The sequence below is a fragment of the Bombina bombina genome, chromosome 4, assembly GCF_027579735.1.
Source record: "Bombina bombina isolate aBomBom1 chromosome 4, aBomBom1.pri, whole genome shotgun sequence".
NCBI lineage: Eukaryota > Metazoa > Chordata > Amphibia > Anura > Bombinatoridae > Bombina > Bombina bombina.
The window spans coordinates 660,052,394-660,079,913 of NC_069502.1; the positions used below are offsets into that span (position 1 = coordinate 660,052,394).

A 27,520-nucleotide genomic window follows, 5' to 3' on the forward strand; every position below is an offset into this window, starting at 1 on the left:
TAGTAGCTTGTAAGTAAAACTTTAAAACACGAACCACGTCCAAATTGTGTAATAGACGTTCCTTCTTTGAAGAAGGATTAGGATACAAGAATGGAACAACAATCTCTTGAGTGATATTCTTGTTAGATACCACCTTAGGTAAAAACCCAGGTTGGTACACAGGACTACCTTATCCGTACGGAGAACCAGATAAGGAGAATCACATTGCAACTCAGATAACTCGGAGACTCTATGAGCCGAGGAAATTGCTACCAAAAAGGAACTTTCCAAGATAGAAGTTTGATATCTATGGAATGAAAAGGTTCAAATGGAACTCCTTGAAGAACCTTAAGAACCAGCTTTAAGCTCCATGGCGGAGCAACATTTTTAACCACAGGCTTGGTTCTAACCAAAGCCTGACCAAATGCCTGAACGTCTAGAATACCTGCCAGACGCCTGTGCAAAAGAATAGACAGAGTAGAAATCTGTCCTTTTAAAGAACTAGCTGACAACCCTTTTCTCAAAATCATCTTGGAGAAAAGATAATATCCTGGGAATCCAGACTTTACTCCATGAGTAACCCTTGGATTCATAACAATAAGATATTTACACCATATCTTATGTTAAATTTTCCTAGAGACAGGCTTTTATGCCTGTATTAAGGTATCAATTACTGACTCGGAGAAGCCATGCTTTGATAACATCAAGCGTTCTGTCTCCAGGCAGTCCATCTCAGATTAGTTATATTTAGATGGTTGAAAAGACCCTGAGGTAGAGGGTCCTGTCTCAGAAGCAGAGACCGTGGTGGAAAGGATGACATGTCCACCAGATCTGCATACCAGGTCCTGCGTGGCCACGCAGGCGCTGTCAAAAGCACCAAAGCACTCTCCTGCTTGATCTTGTGCAAACCCCTCCGGAGGGAATTCCCACTCCCCCGGATGAAAAGTCTGACGACTTAGAAAATCTGCCTCCCAGTTCTCAACACCTGGGATAGGGATAGCTTTTAGACAAGAGTGAGTCTCTGTCCAGTGAATTATTTTAAGACTTCTAACATTGCTAGGGAACTTCTGTTCCCCCTTGATGGTTGATGTAAGCCACAGTCGTGATATTGTCCGACTGAAATATGATGTACCTCAGAGTTGCTAACTGAGGCCAAGTCTGAAGAGCATGGAATATCGCTCCCAGTTCCAGAATATTCATTAGAAGGAGGGTCTCCTCCTGAGTCCACTATCCCTGAGCCTTCAGGGAGTTCCAGACTGTATCCCAACCTAAAAGGCTGGCATCTGTTGTAACAATTGTCCCATCTGACCTGCGGAAGGTCATACCCTTGGACAGATGGACCCGAGATAGTCACCAGAGAAGAGAATCTCTGGTTTCTTGGTCCGGATTTAACAGGAGAACAAATCTGTGTAATCCCCGTTCCTCTGGCTGAGCATGCATAGTTGCAGTGGTCTGAAATGTAGGCGTGCAAACGGTACTATGTCCCTTGCCGCTACCATTAAGCCGATTACATTCATGTACTGAGCCACCAAAGGGCGCGGATGGAATGAAGAACACGGCAGAAATTTAGAAACTTTGACAACTTGGACTCCGTCAGGTAAATTTTAATTTCTACAAAATCTATCAGAATCCCTAGGAGGGAAACCCTTGATATTGGGGATAGAGAACTCTTTCCTTGTTCACTTTCCACCCATGCGATCTCAGAAATGCCAGTACTACGTCCGTATGAGACTTGGCAACTTGGATGTTTGACGCCTGTATCAGGATGTCGTCTAAATAAGGGGCCACTTCTATGCCCCGCGGCCTAAGGACCGCCAAAGTGACCCCAGAACCTCCATAAAGATTCTAGGGGCTGTAGTTAACCCAAAGGAAAGAGCTACAAACTGGTAATGCCTGTCTAGAAAGGCAAACCTGAAAAACCGATGGTGATCTTTATGCATCGTAATGTGAGGATAAGCATCCTTCAAATCCATTGTAGTCCTCTATTGACTCTCCTGGATCATAGTTAAGATGGTACGAATAGTTTCCATCTTAAATGATAGAATTCTAAAGAATTTGTTTAAGATCTTTTAGATCCAAAATAGGTCTGAAGGTTTCCTTTCCTTGGGAACCACAAACCGATTTGAGGAAAACTGTGTCCCTGTTCCTCTATTGGAACTGAATGGGTCACGTACACAATGCAAGAATGTCTCTTTCTTTATCTGGTTTGCAGATAAATGTGAAAGGCAAAAACTCCCCTTTTTTGGGGGGGAAAGCTTTGAAATCCAGAAGATATCTCTGGGGTATAATTTCCAATGCCCAGGGATCCTGGGCATCTCTTGCCCACGCCTGGGCGAAGAATGAAGTCTGCCCCCTATAGGATCCGTTACCAGATAGGGGTCCGTTCCTCATGCTGTTTTAGAGGCAGCAGCAGGCTCCTTGACCTGCTTATCTTTGTTCCAGGTCCGGTTGTCTCCAGACCGCCTTGGACTGAGCAAAAGTTCCCTCTTATTTTGCCTTAGAGGAAGTTGATGCCACACCTGCCTTGAATTTTCGAAAGGCACGAAAATTAGGCCTTTTTTGTCCCTTGATTTGGACCTGTCCTGAGGAAGGGCATGATCTTTTCCTCCAGTGATATAAGTAATAATCTCCTTCAAACTAGGCCTGAATAGGGTCTGCCCCTTGAAGGGAAGTTAAGTAGCTTATTTATTAAAGTCACGACAGCTGACCATGATATAAGCCATAGCGCTCTGCGCGCCAGTATAGTAAAAAACAGAATTCTTATCCGTTAGTCTAGTCAAAGGAACAAAGGCATCAGAAAACAAAGGAATTGGCTAGCTTAAGTGCTCTAAGCTTGTCAAATATATTCATCCAATGGAGCCTGTAAAGCCTCATCAAGAGACTCAAACCAGAACGCCGCAGCAGCAGCAACCTTAGGAACTGTCTGCAATAAGTCCCGTGTGGTGGCAACTATTAGAAAACATTCTTCTAAAAAATAGGAGGGGAAGAGAACGGCACACCTGGTCTATCCCATTCCTTATGAAAAATTTTAGTAAACCTCTTTAGGTATTGGAAAAACATAAGTACACACCGGCACTGCATATTATTTATCCAGTCTACACAATTTCTCTGGCACTGCGATTGTACACATTCATTCAGAGCAGCTAAAGCCTCCCTGAGCAACAAGTGGAGGTTCTCAAGCATAAATTTTAAATGTAGAAATATCAGAATCAGGTTAAATCATCTTCCCTGAGTCACAAATATCACCCACAGACTAAGCATATTGTGAGGTAGTATCAGACATGGTTCTTAAAGCGTCTGTATGCTCTGTATCTACCCCCAGAGCTGTTTTGCTTTCCTTTAATTTCAGGTAGTCTGACTAATACTGCTGCCAGTGTATTATACACAACCTTTGCCATGTCTTGTAAAATAAACACTATGGGCGCCATTGATATACTTGGCGCCATTTGAGCGTGAGTCCCTGGAGCGGGAGTCAAAGGGTCTGACACGTGGGGAGAGTTAGTCGGCATAACTTCCCCCTCGACAGAATCCTCTGGTAAAATAAACGCTATGGGTGCCCTTGATGTACTTGGCGCCATTTGAGCGTGAGTCCCTAAAGCGGGAGTCAAAGGGTCTGACACGTGGGGAGAGTTAGTCGGCATAACTTCCCCCTCGACAGAATCCTCTGGTGATAATGTTTTTAAATACAAAAAATGATCTTTATTGTTTAACATGAAATCAGTACATCTGGTACACATTCTAAAATGGGGTTCCACCATGGCTTTAAACATAATAAACACAGAGCCTCCTCTATGTTAGACATGTTAGAACTAATAAAGAGACTAGTAAGCTTGGAAAACACTTTAAATCAAGTTAACAAGCAAATATAACAAACGTTACTGTGCCTTTAAGAGAAACAAATTTTGTCAAAATTTGAAAAACAGTGAAAAAAGGCAGTAAATCAAACGAAATTTTTACAGTACATGTAATAAGTTAACAGAGCATTGCACCCACTTGCAAATGGATGATTAACCCCTTAATGCAAAAAACAGATTAAAAAAAAAAAAAAAAAAAAAAAAACGACATTTTTTTTTAAAACAGACACAACAAAACTGCCACAGCTGAGCTGTCGATTACCTTCCCTATAACTGTTTCTATGCAAAATTTAAGCCAGCCATGTGGAAAAATTAGGCCCCAATAAGTTTTATCACCAAACATATGTTAAAAAACGATTAAACATGCCAGCAAACGTTTTAAAACACATTCTTATAAGAGTATGTATGTCTATTAATAAGCCTGATCCAGTCGCTATCACTGCATTTAAGGCTTTACTTACATTACTTCGGTATCAGCAGTATTTTCTTAGTCAATTCCATTCCTTAGAAAAATATATTACTGCACATACCTTAGCATATATCTCTATCAATCAGCCTGGTACCAGTCGCTTTCACTGCATTTAAAGGCTGTACTTACATTACTTCGGTATCAGCAGTATTTTCTTAGTCAATTCCATTTCTTAGAAAAATATTTTACTGCACATACCTTATTTGCAGGAAAACCTGCACGCCATTCCCCCTCTGAAGTACCTTACTCCTCAGAATGTGTGAGAACAGCAACTGGATCTTAGTTACGTCTGCTAAGATCATAGAAAAAACGCAGGCAGATTCTTCTTCCAAATACTGCCTGAGATAAACAGCACACTCCGGTGCCATTTAAAAATAACAAACTTTTGATTGAAGAAATAAACTAAGTATAAAAAACCACAGACTCTCACGACCTCCTATCTATGTTGAGACTTGCAAGAGAATGACTGGTAATGGCAGTTAGGGGAGGAGCTATATAGCAGCTTTGCTGTGGGTGGACTCTTGCAACTTCCTGTTGGGAAGGAGAATATATCCCATAAGTAATGGATGATCCGTGGACTGGATACACTTAACAAGAGAAATAAGGACATCTATACTCAACTATATTACTATGGACATTATGGAAGTTTAAATAAGTAATAAACCTTTCTATCATTCTCTAACAAGGACATATATAAACAATACAACTGGAGAGGTCCAAGATAAGCAGCTTATTTTAACATACATGGGTTAAATACTTGAGTACAGCTGCTTCATGGAAAATGGAGCCCAATACCACGCTGAACCTCAACTGTACATACTGTTCACCTCAGGAAACATTAGAGAACTAGACATACTAGCTCAGTATAAGAGCTAAATCTCTAGAAAAGGTAATATAAAACAGACATACTAGTGCAGTGTTATATGCATGTGTCATAATAGCTAGAGATCTAGAGGAGGCAATATAAAACACAGACATACTAGCGTGGTGCAATATATATGTGCCATGAGAGCTACATACCTAGAGGAGGTGATATAAAACACAGACATACTAGCGTAGTATAATATACATGTGCAATAAGAGCTAAATATCTAGATGGGGTAATATAAAAAACACGGATATACTAGTGGAATGCAGTGTACATGTGCCATGAGAGCTAACTATCTAGAGGAGGTAATATGAAACACAAAAATACTAGTGCAGTGTGATATACATGTGCCATGAGATTTAAATATCTAGAGGAGGAGATGTACAACACAGACATACTAGTGCGATGTAACATACATGTGCTGTAAGAGCTAAATTTCTAGAAGAGGTAATATAAAACACAGACATACTAGTACAGTGTAACACACATATACCATGAGAGCTAAATATCTAGAGAAGGTAATATAAACATACTAGTGCAGTGTAATAGTCCTGTGCCATAAGAGCTAAATATCTAGAGGAGGTAATATAAAACCCAAACCTACTAGTGTTATGTAAAATACATGTACCATGAGAGCGAAATATCTAGAGGTAGTAATATAAAACACCAACATACTAGCGTAATGTAATATACATGTGTCATAAGGGCCAATTATCTAGAGGAGGTAAAACAAAACACAAACATTCTAGTGAAATATAATATACATGCGCCATGAGAGCTAAATATCTAGAGGAGGTAATTTACAACACAAACATACTAGCGTTGTGTAATATACATGTGCCATGATAGCTACGTATCTAGAGGAGGTAAAACAAAACACAAACATTCTAGTGAAATATAATATACATGCGCCATGAGAGCTAAATATCTAGAGGAGGTAATTTACAACACAAACATACTAGCGTTGTGTAATATACATGTGCCATGATAGCTAAGTATCTAGAGGAGATAATACAAAACACGAACATACTCGCACAGTGTCATAGACATGTGCCATGAGAGCTAAATATCTAGAGAAGGTAATGTAAAATATAGTTATGCACATTGTTATCTCACTAAAAACTTGAGTTAGCGCACTCTGACTATGATAATATATAAACCAGATACCTACTTAATGTACTTATGGTAGAACACAAGAGGGTTAGTTATTTCCATTCTCATTAGGGGGTGCAGTATAACAATATATTAACAGTTAGGCGGTGTGAAATCAGCTGTAGGTTAAATTTCACTGAAAAGTAGAAAATTAGTAAGTGCTGGCAAAACTGTTAAATAGTACTGCTCTGTGTGTAAAAAGAACTAAGCTATCTAGCTCAAGTAAAGATTGTGGGGGATAAGAGCATCCTCAAGTTATCCAGCGAACTGAAGGCCCAAAGGAAAAGAGATAACTTCACAATATTTAGGAAATATGGGCTATCTACAGAGGGCTAACTATGAACTTGAACGTTGCTAGTGGATACTTGCAGCTTTTAGTTATAGATAGAGAGACAAGCATGTAACAAGGTGTGTCCGTAACCAGCTAAAAAGAGAACCTTGTTCCTATGCACACCACAAATCTGGACATCCACCATTACAATAACGGTATCATATATATATGTGAGGCTTACTAGGGAAACATAAATAATAATGGGCTAATCCTCATTAACATGTACAGTGGAGAGTCCAACATACAATGCGAACTGCTTTACAAACTTTTCTCTGAGATACAACATACATCTATAACTGAACGGCAATGTCCAATCTTGAAAGGTATCAGCATACCAATTCAGCTGATCTCTTAGCCCACACCAGATCTTTTAGTTGGGCTAGCTGTAAGATGAACCGGAGAGTCTCCATGACATATAGGAAAACAAGCACCATTGTTAGGCTGAGGCAGTGTTGGTTGAAATTGGTCGCCATCATAGTGAAATGCCGATCCAGGGGTAAGGGTAAATATTTCCCACACAGCTGGTTGGGATGCATAGTGTAGGGGAGTATGCAAAACATTATAGTCAGAGACGATCTCTAAGACACTTAAAGGACTCACCCTCCGGAGTGACAATGAAGGCATGATAGAAGTAGTGTAAGTCAGGGCTGCATGTCGAATCAGCTGAGGGTCCATTTTGTAGTGTTGGGAATTGAAGAGGTTTGTTGCATAATCCTGCTTCTGTCAGTGTACAACTCGCCCCTGGCAACCTGTCGACACCCCTGTAGGACTGAGGTAGGAAGGATCAATCGACTCACGTGACACCAGTGCGGTGTCTGTAACACTACTGAGAGCCATTAATTGAACATCTCGGCAGAGCGTGGGCTTCTGATGGGTAAGAGAGGATGTTTTGCCAAGTTCCTCAATATTACCTAATTCATCCCGTGCAGCAGCCCGGTATAGCGCGGGTTCCTGTTGGGTAAGAGAGATTGTTCCAACTGGTTCCTCCATATTACTTAGGTCCCCATGAGTGCCCAGGTCATGAATAAGTAGTGATAAGCTTTCAAATCGATCCTGCATGGTCTCTCCCAGCTGCAACAATAGGGCCCGTACTATGGTATGGAAATCCTCCATTTTGTTGTCTCTATCAATGTATCTTAATTGCACCTTGGGTCATAGGGAAGAGTGGGTTCTTACTCTGAACATGTAAATGTCTTCGGGCCACAAATATCGACAGATACTATGTCAGGTACAATCATCTCAGAGTGACTCTCTAGTATTGTCTCATATATAGATAGTAGTAGCGACCGGAGATGTCTCAGGAACCTCATTAACTGCAGATCTCTGTCGTAAGTCCCAAACTCTTGCTACTGATGGCAGCTGAGTCATTTAGTAAGTTACAGTTTGTATAGAGGCTTGAGGAACTTTCAGGAGTTGCCCTCGAAGTTATCTTCCAGAAGGGATCCGGGTAGGCCTATAGGCCTCAGTGATCGGCATTGCCCTGAAGTTTGCACTAGTAATCCTCGGGCTACAAAAAGCGGCTAGTGGTCTCACTCACTCTCTTGATGTCAGTGGATAAAATGAATGTCCTGGATATTTTTGGGCTTAATATCTAATTAATTGTCGAAGCTCGAAGCAGATGCGACTGTTCTCTTCAGCTGCTGGCTCTGCCCCCCTTTTTCACCTTTTTAAAGGGTCAGTAAATACAAAATTAAACTTTAATGATTGAAAAGAATATACTATTTTAAACAAATTTTCAATGTACTTCTATTATCAAATGTGTGTACTCTTGGAATCCTTTGTTGAATAGTAGCCATAGGAGTATCAATGCACTAAATGGAGCTAGCTGAACACATCTGGTGTGCCAATTACAAGAGCCAAATATGATCCCAATTAACTTCTACTATCAAATGTTCATCCTTCTCTTGGTATCCTTTGTTGAAAAGCATACTTAAGTAGGCTCAGGGGCAGCAATGCACTACTGTGAGCTAGCTGGTGATGGGTGTTTGCACACATATGGCTCTTGCCATTGGCTTACCAGATGTGTTTGGCTAAATCCTAGTAGTGCACTGCTGCTACTGAGCCTACCTAGGTATACTCTTCAGCAAAGCTAAGTTAATAATAAAAGTAAGTTGGAAAGTTGTTTAAAATTGCATGTTCTATCCAAAAAAAATAAGTTTATTTTTACCTTACTGTGCCCTTAATATCTCTCTCTCTGCTACTATGCATGGTTATGTGTTTCAGTAATTTTAAGAAAATGTTAAAACAAAACTGAGGAAAATTGTTTGGTTACTGCAAAACATTAGAAAATAAAGAATAATCATAATACAATTACCCTTTTCCTTGTCTTTTCCTTCAAGAAGGGTCGAATTACTGTGTACAGGGCATGAATATACCAGGGTTGATTCACAAAATGGATACCTCCAAACCGTGCAGGAAAACTGTCCTGGAAAAAAAAAACACAATGTAAAGTGAAAGGATTGTCTGTGAAACAAAAGGGAGCTTGGTTTTAACCAAAACAAATACATTTTTAAAATGAAAAAATTAAGTAGTTCTGCCTTTTTCATGTGTCAATCTGGAGTGTAAAGTCTTCCAGAGAAACCTATAATATATAATTTATGTTTGCCTCCAGAGGATTCCTCTGAGCATCTTTCTTGTAAAGAAATTGCTATTTTTGTCTTATCCAGATCATTTGATCTGTTCTCTGTTTTCAAATAACTAGGAAAGGGTGGCAAACATCTGAAACAAGCAATTAAAGTCAAACTTCCTTCTAAAGAGCAGTTAAGAAGAAAACAGTGACTTTGGTATAAAAAAAAAAACGAATTCTATTACTGTATAAGTGTTCTGATTTAGGGTTTCCATTAGGAGAGAGACCTCATCAGGTTCAGCTGACAGAGTGCTTGCAGGCATGTAAAAAGCTACAGCTTGCATCAAGTGTGTGGACAAATAGCACAAAGGGTAAGGCAACAACATATGTCTAGTGATGAGGATATAGAAGGGAAAACACACCTGCGCTATTATACCCAGACAATCCCTTAATGACCAGTGATGTACATGATATGTCATGGTCATTAAGAAATTAATATGTAACAAGTATACTAGACCTGGCCAATCTATCTAGCCTATCAATACCTTGAATCATGATATTATGAATCCATTACTAATACTACATCAAACATATGTAAAAATGTGGAATGTTACAGTTATTGATACAACTAACATTATTGACTTAGATATCACAAAAAAAATATTTACATACCATGTGTTATTAATGCCATGGGGGTTCGTGGGTTTGCAATGTGAAAATCCAAAATGTTTCACATTTATTTAATATTTTATCTCTTTTGACACCTCTAACTAGCGTAATATGTGTTTAATTCCATTAAAAAAATATTGAATTCTAAACATTTTAAAATGTTTAGAAACTGCAGTGGTAGAAAAGGGGTCCACTCTCAATATTTCAGAAATGTTCCAAAATCATATTTTTCAAAAGATGTTGCATACAAGGTACATATTAAATTCCACACAAATGGCAAATAATCAGGTAAACGATATAACTGAAATTGCAATATACAGTATGTAGGATTCAATATCATGTGTACAACTTGTCACATTGGAAGCAAATGTAATTATCCAACACTGAGTTTATAAATTCTACTGCCACATTTAAAGTGGACTTTTTTTTACTCTTTTTCCCTTTAATTTTGGTAACATTGATGGAGGCAGCTTTTTGCCTAATCTGATTGCTCTACAAGTGTACATTCATTATTCTCAAACTGGAAATCCCCATATTTGGTAGACATTCCAAAGAATAAGGGCTAGTTTCCATTGAGGTGGTAAAGTGTAGAAACTGGTGGTAACGTAAAAAATCTCCATAGACATTAATGGAGATAATTGATTTTATCACTGGTTTCCTCACGTTACAACCTCAATAGAAACTAGCCCTAAGTTGTTACAAAGTGCTGCACATCTTTTTTTCAATTTTAAGGAGGGCAGGTTAAATAACCTATAAGGAATCATACTTCCTACCAACAGAGGGCTAGTTTCCATTGAGATGGTAAAGTTTGGAAACTGGTGGTAACATAAGAATTCTCCATAGACTTTAATGGAGATACATTTGTTTCCCACTAGTTTCCAAACTTTACCACCTCAATGTAAAATAGGCCTGACTTCAGTGTAGAGAATGAATGCTCTGCATTAGAGTCTAGGTAAGGTTATATGACAAATTCCATATGAAAGAGCAGCAGGTAAACATATTTTTACACAAAAAAAGTAAAAAGAAACAGGAAGTGCACGATTGTGTACAACTAATGCATTAGTATCTACTGCTTGCTGCATGATAAGAACAAGTTGATTTACTCAGCCAGAAACATCTATTCAAAACCCTGCATATATACATTTTAGAACATTTTCTTTTAGATAGTACAGAAGAAAATAGTAAGTGAAATATCCCTTTAATAGCTTCTTTTCAATGGGACAATGGCAATAATATGTCTACATATAACATTTTCAGGAAAAATAATATTGAAGCATATGCTGTCACCAGTAAGAGACAGCTTTCCAGGTTCTATGGTTTTTAACAGAAGCCTTCCCTCTCTAAATATGTTCAATAGCCGACATGCCACAGGATAACAAATTCCAATGATTTCCTGATTATGGCACAGATTATGAGCGGAGTGCTAACAGTTACGGGCGAGCGATAAGGGGTTTATCACGGTGTTTGCGCTCGTCGGGTTTACCACGCGTATTACAAGTTGAAAATAAACGTGATCGTTTGAGCGCAATTACGATTTATACTAGAATGAATACCGCGTCCATAGAGCTCTGGTTAACTGTTTTCACAAAACACATCAAAATACATTACAAAGTACAGTTACACTCATAATAACACCATCTAATAAAAATTATTCAAAGAAAATATTGCACATAAAAGTTATAAGGATTTAAAGATATGAGATCTCAGGTGTTATAAAAAGGCAGACAAAGGGCTTTAACATTGAGATACATACATATACATCTCTAAATATGGATATGTATGTATAGATATAAGTATATATGTGTGTACAGATGTGTTTATGTATTTATATGTGTATATATGTATTTACAGATATACATACACATATAAACACAAACATACATATATATACATTTATAGACACATATAAGTGCACTGGAGCCCTTTGCAGTTAAAGGGACAGTCAAGTCCAAAAAAAACTTTCATGATTTAAATAGGGCATGCGATTTTAAACAACTTCCCAATTTACTTTTATCACCAATTTTGCTTTGTTCTCTTGGTATTCTTAGTTGAAAGCTAAACCTAGGAAGCATATGCTAATTTCTTAGACCTTGAAGACTGCCTCTAATCTGAATACATTTTGACCACTAGAGGGAATTAGTTCACGTTTCATATAGATAACATTGAGCTCATGCACGTAAAGTGACCTAGGAGTGAGCACTGATTGGCTAAACTGCATGTCTGTCAAAAGAACTGAAATAAGGGGGCAGTCAGCAGAGGCTTAGATACAAGATAATAACAGAGGTAAAACATGTATTATTATAACTGTGTTGGATATGCAAAACTGGGGAACGGGTAATAAAGGGATTATCTTTCTTTTTAAACAACAAATATTCTGGTGTTGACTGTCCCTTTAATGCACATGAAAGCAGATCATGCTCATTTTTTTTAGCTGAGATTAAAATGATGGATAGATATATGATAATGTGAAAGCGACACTAAACCCAATTTTTTTTCTTTCATGTTTCAGATAGAGCATTGAATTTTAAGCAACTTTCTAATTTACTCCTATAATCAATTTTTCTTCATTTTCTTGCTATCTTTATTTAAAAAACAGGACTGTAATCTTAAAGGGACAGTCTAGTCAAAATTAAACTTTCATGATTCAGATAGGGCATGCAATTTTAAACAACTTTCCAATTTACTTCAATTATCTAATTTGCTCAATGCTTTAGATATCATTTGTTGAAGAAATAGCAATGTACATGTGTGAGCCAATCACACAAGGCCTTTATGTGCAGCAACCAATCAGCAGCTACTGAGCATATCTAGATATGCTTTTAGCAAGTGATATCAAGAGAATGAAGCAAATTAGATAATAGAAGTAAATTAGAAAGTTGTTTAAAATGACATGCTCTTTCTAAATCATGAAAGAAAAAATTTGGGTTTCATGTCCCTTTAAAAGCTGGCCCATTTTAGGTTCAGTACCCAGAATAGCGCTGGCTATTGGTGGTCTAAATGTAGCTACCAATAAGCAAGCTCTACCCAGGTGCTGAACTAAAAATGGGCTAGCTTCTAAGCTTAGGTTCCTACTTTTTCAAATAAAGATACAAAGAGAACAAAGAGCAATTGATAATAGGAGTAAATTAAAAAGTTGCTTAAAATTGCATGCTCTATCTGAATCACAAAATAAAAAATTTGGGTTTAGTATCCCTTTAAGTTTACTTTAAATTGTTCATTTTCCATGCTTAGTTTCTGTGAGCATTTGTGAGGCTTGGGTAGACAAATAAGTCTGAATATGCTGCCTCATTTAAACTGCAGAAAGTTTCAATAATGTAAAAACACTCAGCAACCTCCTAACACCAGTTCACTTATGGTTCATACTCTGTAATTTATCCACTTAGAAAGATCTGGGTGTTCTAAACTGATCATTTTCAAGTCTTCTAAAGTGAGAAATAAATTGTTGGAAAACAGCATCATTCTGTAGCAGTAGTATTGTTTTTTTTTGCTTGCAGAAGAGTGGTTTATATTGGAAACTTAAGTAAGTAAACCCACAATCAAAAAAGCATCAAGTTACAAAGGCCCACACATTTTCAAAGTAATGTTCTAACTTTTCTAAAGAAATACAATTGTTAGCGTGTTTTATTCAGAGCTGTGTTGAACATGTGTTTTCATATGAAGAAATTCGGGTTCTATATGAGTGCACAACTTACTGCATAGGATTCAAATTTTGAAGCTATGGATCCAGCTTCTGAAAATTAAGACTGCCGCTTCCTAACCTGTCCTCCTTCTCAGAGGTGGCATATTAAAATTACCACAAGCTGATCTGATCAGAGTGATTGACAACCCCTGGTCTTGTGTGATTGGATGTACAAGAGCAGGGGATGGAATTGGGGCGGGACTTCTTGGGATACTTGTTTGCCCGATATTATTTAAGGGTGGATCATGGTGTCTATGCAAAATACAGAGTTATCTTTTCTTTTAACACCCTAATCACATATTCTCCCGTGAGCTAACCCAACATGAACATATGAATATTTCACATTCCAGTTTTGTTCACATAAAAGAACATCTTCTATGTATTCATAAATGCATATTTATACATATATCTGATGGTATTTTGGTGTAATATATATATATATATATATATATATATATATATATATATATATATATATATATATATATATATATATATATATATATATATATATATTTATATATATATATATATATTTATATATATATGAATATTTATTTATAAATACATGGAACATATTCTGCTATGTGCAAAACATTGAAATGTAAAATATTTACTGTAAATACACTTAATTAAAGGGACACTGAACCCAATTTTCTTCTTTTGTGATTCTTTTGTGATTCAGAGTATGAAATTGTAAGCAACTTTCTAATTTACTCCTATTATCAAATTTTCTTTATTCTCTTGGTATCTTTATTTGAAATGCAAAAATCTAAGTTTAGATGCCGGCCCATTTTTTGTGAATAACCTGGGTTGTCCTTGCTGATTGGTGGATAAATTCATCCTCCAATCAAAAAGTGCTCTCCAGAGTCTGAACCCAAAAAAAGCTTAGATGAAAAAAGATAGCAAGAGAACGAAGAAAAATTGAAGAAAAATTGATAATAGGATAATAGGATTGATAATAGGAGTAAATTCGAAAGTTGCTTAAAATTGCATGCTCTATCTGAATCACAAAAGAAAAAAAATTTGGGTTCAGTATTCCTTTAAATATAAATATTACATAAATATGCTTTTCATGTTTTCATCTACTTAAAGGGATAGTCTAGTCAAAATTAAACTTTCATGATTCAGATATTCAGAGTATGTAATTTTAAGCAACTTTCTAATTAACTCTTCTTATTAATTCTTCTTCGTTCTCTTGGTATCTTTATTTGAAAAAGCAAGAATGTAAGCAAAAGAACCGGCCCATTTTTGGTTCAGCACCTGGGTAGCACTTTCTGATTACATTCTTACTTTCTGATACATTCTTGCTTTTTCAAATAAAAATACCAAGAGAGGGGCGGAGCTTGGCCACGTACAGAGATGGCAGCTTGCTAGCGCAGCTCCTAGGCCCTTGTCCCCAGATTAGTTAAATTAAATATAGCTAGCAGCCTAAAACAAAGCTCTATTTAATAGATTTAATGCTCCAACAACTTTTGTGGGGTAGACCGGAGATCCTGGGCGCAGCAACTCATACATACGGCGCCATATGGCCAGAGGCGCACCGCAGATAAACTCAGGCGAGTAGCCCCCACGACCGCGGGCAAGAAGATAACCGGGGAATATAAGCCGGTGCCGGTGAGAGACACACAGCTGGAGGGACCTGCAACAGTCTACCCGATAACGGAGCGGAGAGGCTCTAAGACCGCAGCACACGCGGTCACAAATAGGAGGTGAGAGGGTGCGCAGGCCGCACCACCAGAGATAGTACATGTAAAGGAAGCACCGGCACATGTCACACTATGCAGGAGACTCATCCGGTACAAATAGAGCGGCAGAAAAAGGCTGGTGGGGCTAAACAGCAGACAGCATCACCCAACAAGCACAGTGGATAGAGATACCAGAGCGGACAGTACGACCGCGCCACATGAAGGGTAAGCAGCGGTGGTTACCGCATAATGGATGCTGCACGGCAACTAGGATAAAAACACAGCCAAACATAACAGTGCACAATACACAACAGACCCAGCATTAGCTATAGTATTCAAGAAGTAATACACGCTGTGAAACTAAAGGGACATAACAGCGAGCACAACTGTATAACAGGCACAAAGTACTGGGTATAGAGACAATATTTATAGCACCCCACGTGGCAGGCCGTGCGACAGAAAAGGACACACAGCAGCTGAAAACTGGTAAAGGGGGTTAAATCATAACCTTTAAATCACGCTCATCCTCCTGAAAGTGCACCCCAACCTGACTTTTGCTTTATTCACAGTTGCTAACAGCACAGATTGAGGCCTAATACACTGAGGGCCAATCCCTGGTAGCACAAGCAATAGCACCCAAATAGTGCCTCAGTAATTAGCTAATAATAAGACCTGCCCCAAAAAATAAGCTCTTTGGTCACACAGCAGTGTAATGCCGGCCAAAAAAATGCTAAAAGCGGACACTAACCCTAAGAACAAGATGATGGATCATTACTTAAAGTCAGCAGAGGAGACAGCACAAACCCCTTTAGAAATCACACAGAATCCACCCTCATCAGTAGAGCCAAATGAAACTGATTTAATAATTTCTACCACTCATAACAAACAAATAGAAATCACAAGGGATGATCTGAAATTATTAGCCTCTAAAGAGGATATCAAATCTGCCATGGCGGACATGAAGAACATGTTCCAGGAGATGAAAAGGGATATTAAAAGAATAGATAATAGAGTGGTAAATCTTGAAGAAAACCATGATATTGTCACTCAGGATATGCATCATCTATCGCAACTCCTGTACAACCAAGAGGAAACTATCCAAAACCTCCAAGAGAAGGTAGAAGATCTGGATAATAGAGGGCGCAGAAACAATCTGAGGATCAGGGGCATCCCAGAGAGTGTACAACCAACAGCCCTCCCGGGGTATTTACAGGATCTATTTCGAACCCTTAAAGGCTCCAGCACTGCAGCAGAAGTGGTAATGGAAAGGGCGCACAGGGCCCTAAGGGCCAAACCCTCCCCGAAAGCACCACCAAGGAATGTGATTATAAAATTCCTTAATTATCAAGACAAAGTAGAAATACTGCGGCACGCAAGGCAAAAGCCACAGTTCACACACGCAGGAATATCTATACAAGTATTTACAGATCTGAGTCTAGCAACTCTACAGAAGAGGAGGGAGCTCCATTTTATTACATCAGTTTTGAGAGAAAGAGGTATACAATACAGATGGGGCTTCCCGGTCTGTATACACGCTTCAAAAGGAGACAAGTCGGCTATATATAGAGGCCCGGATGATCTGGAACGATTTTGCGAAGTCCTTCAAGTGAACATTGTTCCACCTAAAGACCAGTCATTACAGGATAGAAACACCTCGTCAGTACCACGGGCACAGAAAGATGGAACTCAGAAGGACTTGTAGATTCCGGAGAAGGGACAGTGCTATAGAACTTATCTATTTCACGGACAGACTGATTCTCAACAAGAGCTGCTCTTGTCAAGAGGGGTAACGTTTTCAAAGTTATAAAGTTATAAGTTTATGTATCTTACCTGTTAAAATGTTAAAGTTTTATAACGTCATTGCTAAAATTATCGCAAATTATATTCACTAGTAATGTTTGTAGCCGAAAAGCTGTCACCAAAGCCAGAGTGCCTATAGATGTAAGATGATCCACTGCCTGAGCGACTTACATTGCTCTTAGTGAATTAAGATATCCGTGTGGATGAGAAGGAATGTTGCGCATTGTTAATTCATATACAATCATATGCAGAACATTGGGTGATATGCTTTTTTACCCATACATACTCTAGTGACTGAAATCAGCATGAGACCACTACCAAAGCGCTCTCTTATATATCATTCAATGAAATACAGACATGCTCAAAAGGACTTGTATGTGAGAAACTAATACAGCCTCAATGGAGGCTAGACTCCTGTTTGATACATAGTAAATGTTGAAATGTTTGGTTTAGATGTGTTTTTGCTGAATTTAATGCAAACTAAATTCTTTTACAGGGGTACCTTGGACAATAGTAAAATGTAATGTACAATAGTATGTGAAGTGATAATGTACATATGTATTGTCAAAAGAGCTTAGCTACCAATTATGAGAGATCGATGCCTTGATCTGGCAAATAGACATCTGTTATATGTTTCGAGGTTGATTTTGTCGATTTACCTAACAGCACCTTTACACACACCACTGCTGGAGGGGAGGCACAACCAGTGGGAGTAGAGATATTGCAGCATGCTGACGCACCATCTGAGGTAAGGGCACAGGTGATATAAAGAGTAGAGCATGGAAAGGCACATACGTATAGGTATAATAAGGGAACAGGGCACACACTGTATGTCATGATTCCTCCGTTCATCGCCGTGTCGCCGCGGCTCCCGGATCTCTTCTGGGTTCTTACGTCACGTTGCTAGGCAACGTGACGCATTCTCTAGACAACCCCTCTGACGTAACGGCCCTCTCTCTGCCTTTAAATCTCGGCGGGAGATTTACTCGGGGCCCGTTTGTTCTCTTTTGCCGGACCTTGTCTATGTGAGTACTATCTTTTGGATCCTGACCCTATCCTTCCTGACTTAGTTTTGCCTATACCTCTTGCCTACAAATCTTGTTTGCTTACGAACCTGCTTAAAAGGACATTATTATTTGTTTGCTGTCAAAACCTGCTAAAAAGGACTTTATTATTTGTTTGCTGTCAAACCTGCTTAAAAAGACATTATCATCTGTTTGCTTACAAACCTGCCTACAAGGACATTATCATTTGTTTGCTGACACCTGCTTAAAGGGACATTATCTTTGTTTGCTTTAATCCTGCTAATAAGGACATTATCATTTGTTTGCTGACAATCCTGCTTAAAAGGACATTAACAGTTGTTTGCGGACACCTGCTTAAAGGGACTTTATCTTTGTTTGCTTTAATCCTGCTAATAAGGACATTATCTTTTGTTTGCTGACAATCCTGCTTAAAAGGACATTAACATTTGTTTGCGGACACCTGCTTAAAGGGACTTTATCTTTGTTAGCTTTAATCTTGCTAAAAGGACATTATTATTTGTTTGCTAACAACCTGCTTAAAGGGACATTCTTTGTTTGTTGCAAACCTGCAAGAAAGAAACATTATCATTTGTTCGCTGATAACCTGCTTAAAGGGACATAATCTTTGTTTGTTTCTATTTCCCTGAGAAAGGAACGCTATCTCCTGTAAATCAATTCTGTCCTCAAGAAGATATACTGAATTACTAATTCTTTTGGGAAGGTCTTATATCCTGCTTATTTTGTTTCCTGAGTGGGTCACGTCCTGGATATTTCTCAATGTGCCAGCGTGTGTTTTAATATCCACGCTAGCAGTTGGGTTAAATCCTGAACTGACTAAATACGGCTGACATTACAAACGGGCCATAAATGGACCCCACTGAATTATCCATGGCCGTGACTCACCAGGGACAATTACTGGGATCTCATGCTACCCACTTGCAATCCTTGGATACTAAGCTGGATCAAATCACTACATTATTACAGAGCTTGGTTGCTCCTATCCCTCCCAATCCTAATATTGAGGCATCTCCTCCTCCTATTCCCAACAACCAATCACAAGGACATTTGAGTCCTAGGATTCCTCTTCCAGATTAATATGATGGGAATCCTGAAGATTGTAGGGGCTTTCTGAATCAATGTCGACTTCACTTTCGTAACAGTCCTACCCTTTTTGCTACTCCCTCATCTCGGATTACATTCCTTATTTCCTTAATGAAAGGAAGAGCTTTGGCCTGGGTATCACCTCTGTTAGAAAAAGATGATCTTATACTTCAGGATGTGGATGCTTTTCTTTCTGTTTTTTCTAACGTGTTTGACAAACCTGGAAGGACTTCCACTGCTGAAGCTTCTCTATTAGACCTACGTCAGGGTGGTCAGCCAGTGTCTCAATATGCCATTGAGTTCCGCACTCTTGCATCTGAAACTACTTGGAATCAGGGAGCTCTTAGAGCAGCTTTTCGCAAAGGACTTTCAGAACGTCTCAAAGATGAATTGGTGTATCGGGAACTTCCAGAATCCCTAGAAGCCTTAATAAATCTTTGCATCAGTCTTGATTCTAGATATCGTGAACGCCAACAAGAAAGAGAAAGAAATCAGAGGTCCTCAACTCGAACTCCTTTTCGTCTGGCTCCTCGTTTTTCTAACCCGGTAACGACTGCCTCTCCTTCTCCTGATCAGGCTGAACCTATGGAAGTAGGAACCATAAAATTAACAGAAACTGAGCGTTTGAGAAGACGGTCTCTTGGCCTGTGTCTTTACTGTGGCCTTAAAGGGCATTTATTAAGGGATTGTCCTACCAGGCCAGTAAAAGCCAGGGCTTAACTTCTGTCCAGGGAACAAATTCATTCCCTCTATAATAAACTCTTTGTTCCTGTAACCCTTCAATTGGGTGATAACAAGATTCATACCCAAGCTCTTATTGATTCTGGTGCTGGAGGAGTGTTCATTGACTCCACTTTTGTGTCTACTCACACTATTCCCTTACTAAGAAAGAAGTTTTCAGTTTCCGTCTCTACTGTTAGTGGAGATCCTTTGGGTTCCGGACTCATCCAGTTTACTACTATACCCATACTTTTTTCTGTCGGAGTACTTCATTGTGAGAGGATATGTTTTGATGTGATTACTACTCCTCAATTTCCCATAATCCTGGGTCTTCCTTGGCTTCAGTTACATAATCCTACATTTTCTTGGACCCATGGTGAACTCACCTCCTGGGGATTATCTTGCCATACTAACTGTCTTCAAGCACTTACTAAAATACCACTCACTATTGCTCTTACTACCGACACTTCTGGTCCTCTACCTACGCCATATCAAGATTTTGTCGATGTCTTTTCTAAAAAAGAAGCAGAACGTCTTCCTCCTCATCGTTCATTTGATTGCCCTATTGATCTTCTTCCTGGGGCTCCTTATCCTCGAGGCAAAACTTATCCACTTTCTAGGCCTGAAAATGTAGCCTTGGAAGAATATATCAAAGATAATTTGGCCAGAGGATTCATTCGACCCTCCTCTTCTCCTGTAGGGGCTGGATTCTTCTTTGTGGGAAAGAAGGATGGCGGACTGCGACCTTGTATCGATTACAGAGGGTTAAATCAAATTACCATCAAGAACAGTTATCCTTTACCCCTAATACCTGAATTATTCACATATCTTCAAGGTTCCACCATTTTTACCAAGCTCGATCTCCGTGGAGCATACAACCTCATCCGTATGCGCAAGGGTGATGAGTGGAAGACAGCCTTTAATACTCGATTTGGGCATTATGAGTATCTGGTCATGCCTTTTGGGTTGTGTAATGCCCCTGCTGTTTTTCAACACTTCGTGAATTAGATTTTTCGGGATTTCTTGAACATTTTTGTCATCATTTACCTTGACGATATATTAATTTTTTCTCAAAACTACCAAGATCATATACATCACGTCAGGAAAGTACTTCAACGTTTAAGAGATAACCATCTATTTGCTAAACTGGAAAAATGTTCTTTTCATCAAAGGTCCATTCCCTTTTTGGGATATGTAATCTCTGAATCAGGATTTGAAATGGATCCAACTAAACTCTCTGCCATTTTGGAGTGGCCTAGACCTGATTCTCTTAAAGCTCTGCAATGTTTCCTGGGGTTTGCCAGTTATTACAGGAAATTCATCAAAGGTTTTGCCACTATTACGTCACCTCTTTCGTCTCTCACCAGGAAAGGACAAAACTGTAAAGAGTGGCCTCCTGAAGCTGTTGAAGCTTTTGATTCTCTCAAAGAAGCTTTCTCTTCTGCACCTATCCTGCATCACCCAAATCCGGATTTTCAATTTATTCTTGAAGTGGATGCTTCTTCAGTTGCTGCTGGGGCTGTTCTTTCCCAACGTATACCTGACACAGGAAAGATTCACCCTGTGGGATTCTTCTCCAAGAAATTTTCTCCTTCTGAATTAAATTATGATGTAGGCAATAAGGAGTTACTTGCTATTAAAATGGCCCTGGATGAATGGAGGCATTGGTTGGAAGGCACTTCTTTGCCATTTACTATACTCACAGATCATAAAAACCTTCTCTATCTTCAAACGGCCAATCGACTGAACTCCAGACAAGCACGTTGGTCTTTGTTCTTCTCACGTTTTCATTACAATCTGTCTTATATTCCCGGTTCTAAGAACATCAAGGCTGACGCCCTTTCCAGACAATTTCAAGATACTTCAACTCCTGAATCTGGTACCATACTTCAACCTCATAAAGTCTTAGCCCAGTTATCAACCTCGTGGTTACATGACTTACAATCTGCTCAAAAGGATCTTCCTTTGTCTTGCAAACCTCCTGATGGCCTACTCTTTGTTCCTAAACGTCTTCGTTCCAAGATTCTATATTGGGCTCACGACAGTCCTCTCTCTGGACATCCTGGCATCAGTAACACCGCTCGAAGGCTCAAGCAACATGTCTGGTGGCCTACTCTGTCTCAAGATGTTACAGATTATGTCTCAGTATGTACACAGTGTGCCAGCAATAAGACTCCTCGTCAACTTCCCTCCGGTTTGCTCCAACCGTTACCCATTCCTCATCAGCCTTGGACCCATTTATCCATGGATTTTATTACCGATCTTCCTCTTTCAGCTGGAAACAACACTATTTGGGTGGTTGTTGACAGGTTCACTAAGACAGCTCACTTCATTCCTTTACCTGGTTTACCATCTGCCAAAAGACTTTCCGAACTTTTTCTCTTACACATCGTGAGATTACATGGCTTCCCTCTGAACATCGTTTCGGATAGAGGAGTACAATTTGTTTCTCGGTTTTGGAGATCACTCTGCAAACACTTTGGAACAACTATCTCTTTGTCTACTTCACATCATCCGGAGTCTAATGGCCAAACCGAAAGGGTTAACCAGTGCCTTGAAACTTATTTGAGGCATTATGTGGATCATCATCATTCTAATTGGACTGGTTATCTTCCACTAGCAGAATTGGCTCATAACACACGTTACAACTCCTCTCTTCAGACCTCTCCTTTTCATGCGGCCTATGGATTTCAACCCAGAACATTTCCTCTACACACTTCTTCCACAGAAAATCCTGCTTCTGATCTATCCGCCAGGAGGTTAACTCGTCATTGGAAGAAGATACGCCTTCTTCTTTCCAAGGCTTCTGAACGTTATAAGTTCTATTCTGATCTTCGGCGACGGAGGGCTCCTAAATATCGGCCTGGCGATAAGGTTTGGGTTTCTTCACATCATCTTCGCCTCAAGCAGCCTTCCACCAAATTGGGACCACGATATGTGGGTCCTTTCCGGATACTGGGTCAAGTATGTCCTACTGCTTACCGAATTGCTCTGCCCAAGACCCTCAAAGCCCATCCGGTATTCCACGTATCTCTTCTGAAACCTGTATTATCTAATAGGTATTCTAAACAAATGCTCAAACCTCCACCTCTTTTGATTCATGGACGACCTGAATTTGAGGTCAGTCACATCCTGGATTCCAAACTTCGTGGTAAGAAACTGTATTATCTCATTCATTGGAAGGGTTATCCCGTTACGGAACGATTCTGGGAACCTGCCCGGCGTGCCCCTGCCTTAATTAAGGCCTTTCAAAAGTTTCACCCTACTAGGCCTGGTCCTGTCCCCCGGAGGGGTCCTTGAGGGGGGGGTGCTGTCATGATTCCTCCGTTCATCGCCGTGTCGCCGCGGCTCCCGGATCTCTTCTGGGTTCTTACGTCACGTTGCTAGGCAACGTGACGCATTCTCTAGACAACCCCTCTGACGTAACGGCCCTCTCTCTGCCTTTAAATCTCGGCGGGAGATTTACTCGGGGCCCGTTTGTTCTCTTTTGCCGGACCTTGTCTATGTGAGTACTATCTTTTGGATCCTGACCCTATCCTTCCTGACTTAGTTTTGCCTATACCTCTTGCCTACAAATCTTGTTTGCTTACGAACCTGCTTAAAAGGACATTATTATTTGTTTGCTGTCAAAACCTGCTAAAAAGGACTTTATTATTTGTTTGCTGTCAAACCTGCTTAAAAAGACATTATCATCTGTTTGCTTACAAACCTGCCTACAAGGACATTATCATTTGTTTGCTGACACCTGCTTAAAGGGACATTATCTTTGTTTGCTTTAATCCTGCTAATAAGGACATTATCATTTGTTTGCTGACAATCCTGCTTAAAAGGACATTAACATTTGTTTGCGGACACCTGCTTAAAGGGACTTTATCTTTGTTTGCTTTAATCCTGCTAATAAGGACATTATCTTTTGTTTGCTGACAATCCTGCTTAAAAGGACATTAACATTTGTTTGCGGACACCTGCTTAAAGGGACTTTATCTTTGTTAGCTTTAATCTTGCTAAAAGGACATTATTATTTGTTTGCTAACAACCTGCTTAAAGGGACATTCTTTGTTTGTTGCAAACCTGCAAGAAAGAAACATTATCATTTGTTCGCTGATAACCTGCTTAAAGGGACATAATCTTTGTTTGTTTCTATTTCCCTGAGAAAGGAACGCTATCTCCTGTAAATCAATTCTGTCCCCAAGAAGATATACTGAATTACTAATTCTTTTGGGAAGGTCTTATATCCTGCTTATTTTGTTTCCTGAGTGGGTCACGTCCTGGATATTTCTCAGTGTGCCAGCGTGTGTTTTAATATCCACGCTAGCAGTTGGGTTAAATCCTGAACTGACTAAATACGGCTGATACTGTACACTAGGTGACTGTGGTAGTGATGTGAAACAGGGTATGGGGATACGCATAATAACCCATGACCGTAAGCCTAAGGATAACTCTAGATTACCGCACACCATAGGACTCAAAGCAGACGTACAGCGTAGCTGGGATCTCCCTAGACACCCAGAAACAAATAACAAATTAGGCGGAGCAAGATAAGGCAGTTAAGCTTAGTATATATGAGACTATTGCATATCAGACGACTGGTCTGGGGACAAGGGATAACACCCCCCAATTTAACGTAGACATCTAAGACACTGCGTGATACACAGCACACAAGTAGCACTAACCTTTTACTGGAAATACTGCACTCACGGTATAGGGATTGACATCTCCCACAATAAACTAAAACAAGGCCATGCCTATCACTTCAGCAATAAGATCACGAAATAACTAATACAGTGGACAGAGAGACAAGGGAAGAACATTATAAAACACAAAAACTACGACTCATCACTATCAATGCTAAGGGCCTCAACAGTCCAGAAAAAAGATCCATCGCTTTTAATGACTTACGGAAACAAAAAGGTGATATATTATTCATACAGGAGACCCACTTTAAGAGGGGGAGGGAACCAAAGGTATTAAGCCCCAGATATCAAACAAAGTTTTTATCCTCGGGCCCTACAAAGACAGGGGGGGTGGGAATTCTTATTAACAACAATGTGCAATTTCAGGCAACCCATGTAGAAAAAGATAAGGGAGGACGATATATCATAGTTGTGGGTCTTTTATATAATAGATACATTAGCAAATATATACCTACCCAACCAGCAGCAACATATTACCATGAAGGCAGTAACCCAAAAACTCTTGGAAATAGGCAAAGGAGAAATGATAGTAGGAGGGGATCTTAACACGCCTTTAGACCCGAAAATAGACACCTCTAGCGGTACCTCTAACATCCCAAAAAAAGTTCTGAAATCAATAACTGCGCAAATACAGCAATTACAGCTTCGGGACACATGGCGGGTGATGCACCCAAGGGCAAGGAATTACACATTCTTCTCACACCCGCACCATCTGTACTCTTGATAACATATTAGCAGACCCAGCTATGCTTTCGCAAATCACTTACTCAGACATAATGCCTATCAAATGGTCAGACCACGCTCCCGTGGTCTGCGACTTCGAATGGCAAGAGAGACCATTTCTACCCCACATATGGCGGTTAGATGAGTTTTTACTGAATGATCCGATAATAGTTCTGGAAATAACAAAGGCATTAGAGGAATACTTCAAAATTAATAAAACAGATCAGAGCAAACCTTCCATGATATGGGAGGCGCACAAAGCAGTGATAAGAGGAGTGATGATTAAAATCAAAACACAACAGAATAAGCAGTCCAGACAATATTATAACTCATTGAAAGCACAACTCGCATACTGGGAAAGGGAACATAAACAAGACACGACTGATACAAATGTATACACTTCCCTGAAAAAAGTCAAAACTGAGCTACAAAACCTACAAATTAAAGAAGCCCAAACGAAAGCCCTCTATTTAAAACAACACTATTTTGAATACAGTAACAAACCGGGGACCTCTCTAGCAAAGACACTCAAGAGAAAACAATATAGGGCATATGTTACAGGAATTGTAGATAAACAGGGGAAAAAACATGACAACAGCAGAGGTATCGCAGAGACGTTAAGACAATATTATTCAACATTATATAACTTAAAAGATAACACAAGACCTACTGACATAAATCCCGAAAATGGGAGCATTAACCACGAGTTAGAATCATATATAGATAATATAAAAATCCCCCAAATTAGTACGGAAGAGGCAGAAAAATTAAAGGCATGTATAACTCCTGCAGAAATTCTAAAGGCAATAAAAGACTCACCCACTGGAAAAAGCCCGGGACCAGATGGATTAGGTATAGCATACTATAAAAAATTTGGACAGACACTGGCCCCTCATCTTGCTGACACTTATAATACCCTACAAAACGATGGAGGGTTTACAAGGAACCTACTGGAGGCACATATTACAGTTCTCCCCAAGCCGGGAAAGATCCCAGAGAGGCCCGAAAATTTTCGCCCTATTTCTTTACTTAACTCAGATGTAAAAATCTACGCGAAGATACTGGCCACAAGAATAAATAGGGTTCTCCCAGGATTAATCAATTCGGATCAGGTGGGATTCGTCCCAGGGAGGGAGGCAAGGGATAACACCCTGAAGGTTCTGCAGTTATTACAATATGCTAAATTAGAACGCATCCCAATGACACTGACATCTATGGACGCGGAGAAAGCCTTTGACAGGGTGAGCTGGACGTTCTTACGGTTCGCTCTGTCAAAGATGGGCTTCAGCACACATTTCATCGAAATGATATTTTCACTTTACTCCGCCCCTTCAGCCAAGATTAAAGTCAATGGCCTCTTGTCCACGAGCTTTGAGATCACAAACGGAACTCGACAGGGCTGCCCCCTCTCCCCAATATTATTCGCAATATCTATAGACATTCTGGCCCTAAAGATCCGCGCAGACCCCCGGGTGTCGGGAATTAAATTAGATGACACAGAACACAAGATAGCCATGTATGCGGACGACATCCTGTTAACCCTAACAAATTCAGAGGAATCGCTGCCACAGGCCCTAAAGATAATTCAGGAGTATGGCAAATACTCCAATTTTCTATTAAACATAAACAAATCAGAGGTGTTAAACATAAATCTTTCAGAGGATAAAATGTCCCTATTGATGTCCCAATGCCCACTACATAGGCAGCCAGTCACAATGAAATATTTAGGAATACAGCTATCTGCAGATCCAGAGGCTATTTTTGAAGCTAATTACAAACAATTAGAAAAGATGATAATAGAAGACTTATCCAATTGGAAAAACAAAAAACTGTCATGGCTGGGCAGAATTAGTGTTATAAAAATGAATGTGCTCCCCAGAATACTTTATGTTATGCAGGCTCTACCAATTCCCCTCCCAAAAGGCTTTATGAACAGACTCCAGGGTTCTCTGGAATCATACATTTGGGGAGACGTGCGACCCAGAATAAACAAGCAAACTATGTACATGGCAAAAGAGGAGGGTGGTCTGGGAGTCCCGAATATATTGACATATAGACAGGCTTTGATGTTACAAAGAATAGTGGAATGGTACTCAAACGATAATTCAAAACACTGGATACAGATAGATAGAGCAATACTACATATTAATAACCTGGGATATCTAACTTGGACATTAGGGAAGGAAAGATCACGAATTGTAG

The 27,520-nt window shown here is 39.5% G+C and overlaps 1 protein-coding gene across 1 annotated transcript in view; it reads right to left on the reverse strand.

Moving 5' to 3' along the window:
* CLVS2 (clavesin 2) overlaps window positions 1-27,520 on the reverse strand; it is a 195,884-nt gene that overhangs the window by 10,700 nt on the left and 157,664 nt on the right. The window contains exon 3 of the mRNA XM_053710775.1: window positions 8,968-9,078. Coding sequence (XP_053566750.1) covers window positions 8,968-9,078 — 111 coding nt within the window. The remainder of the gene's footprint in view (window positions 1-8,967; window positions 9,079-27,520) is intronic.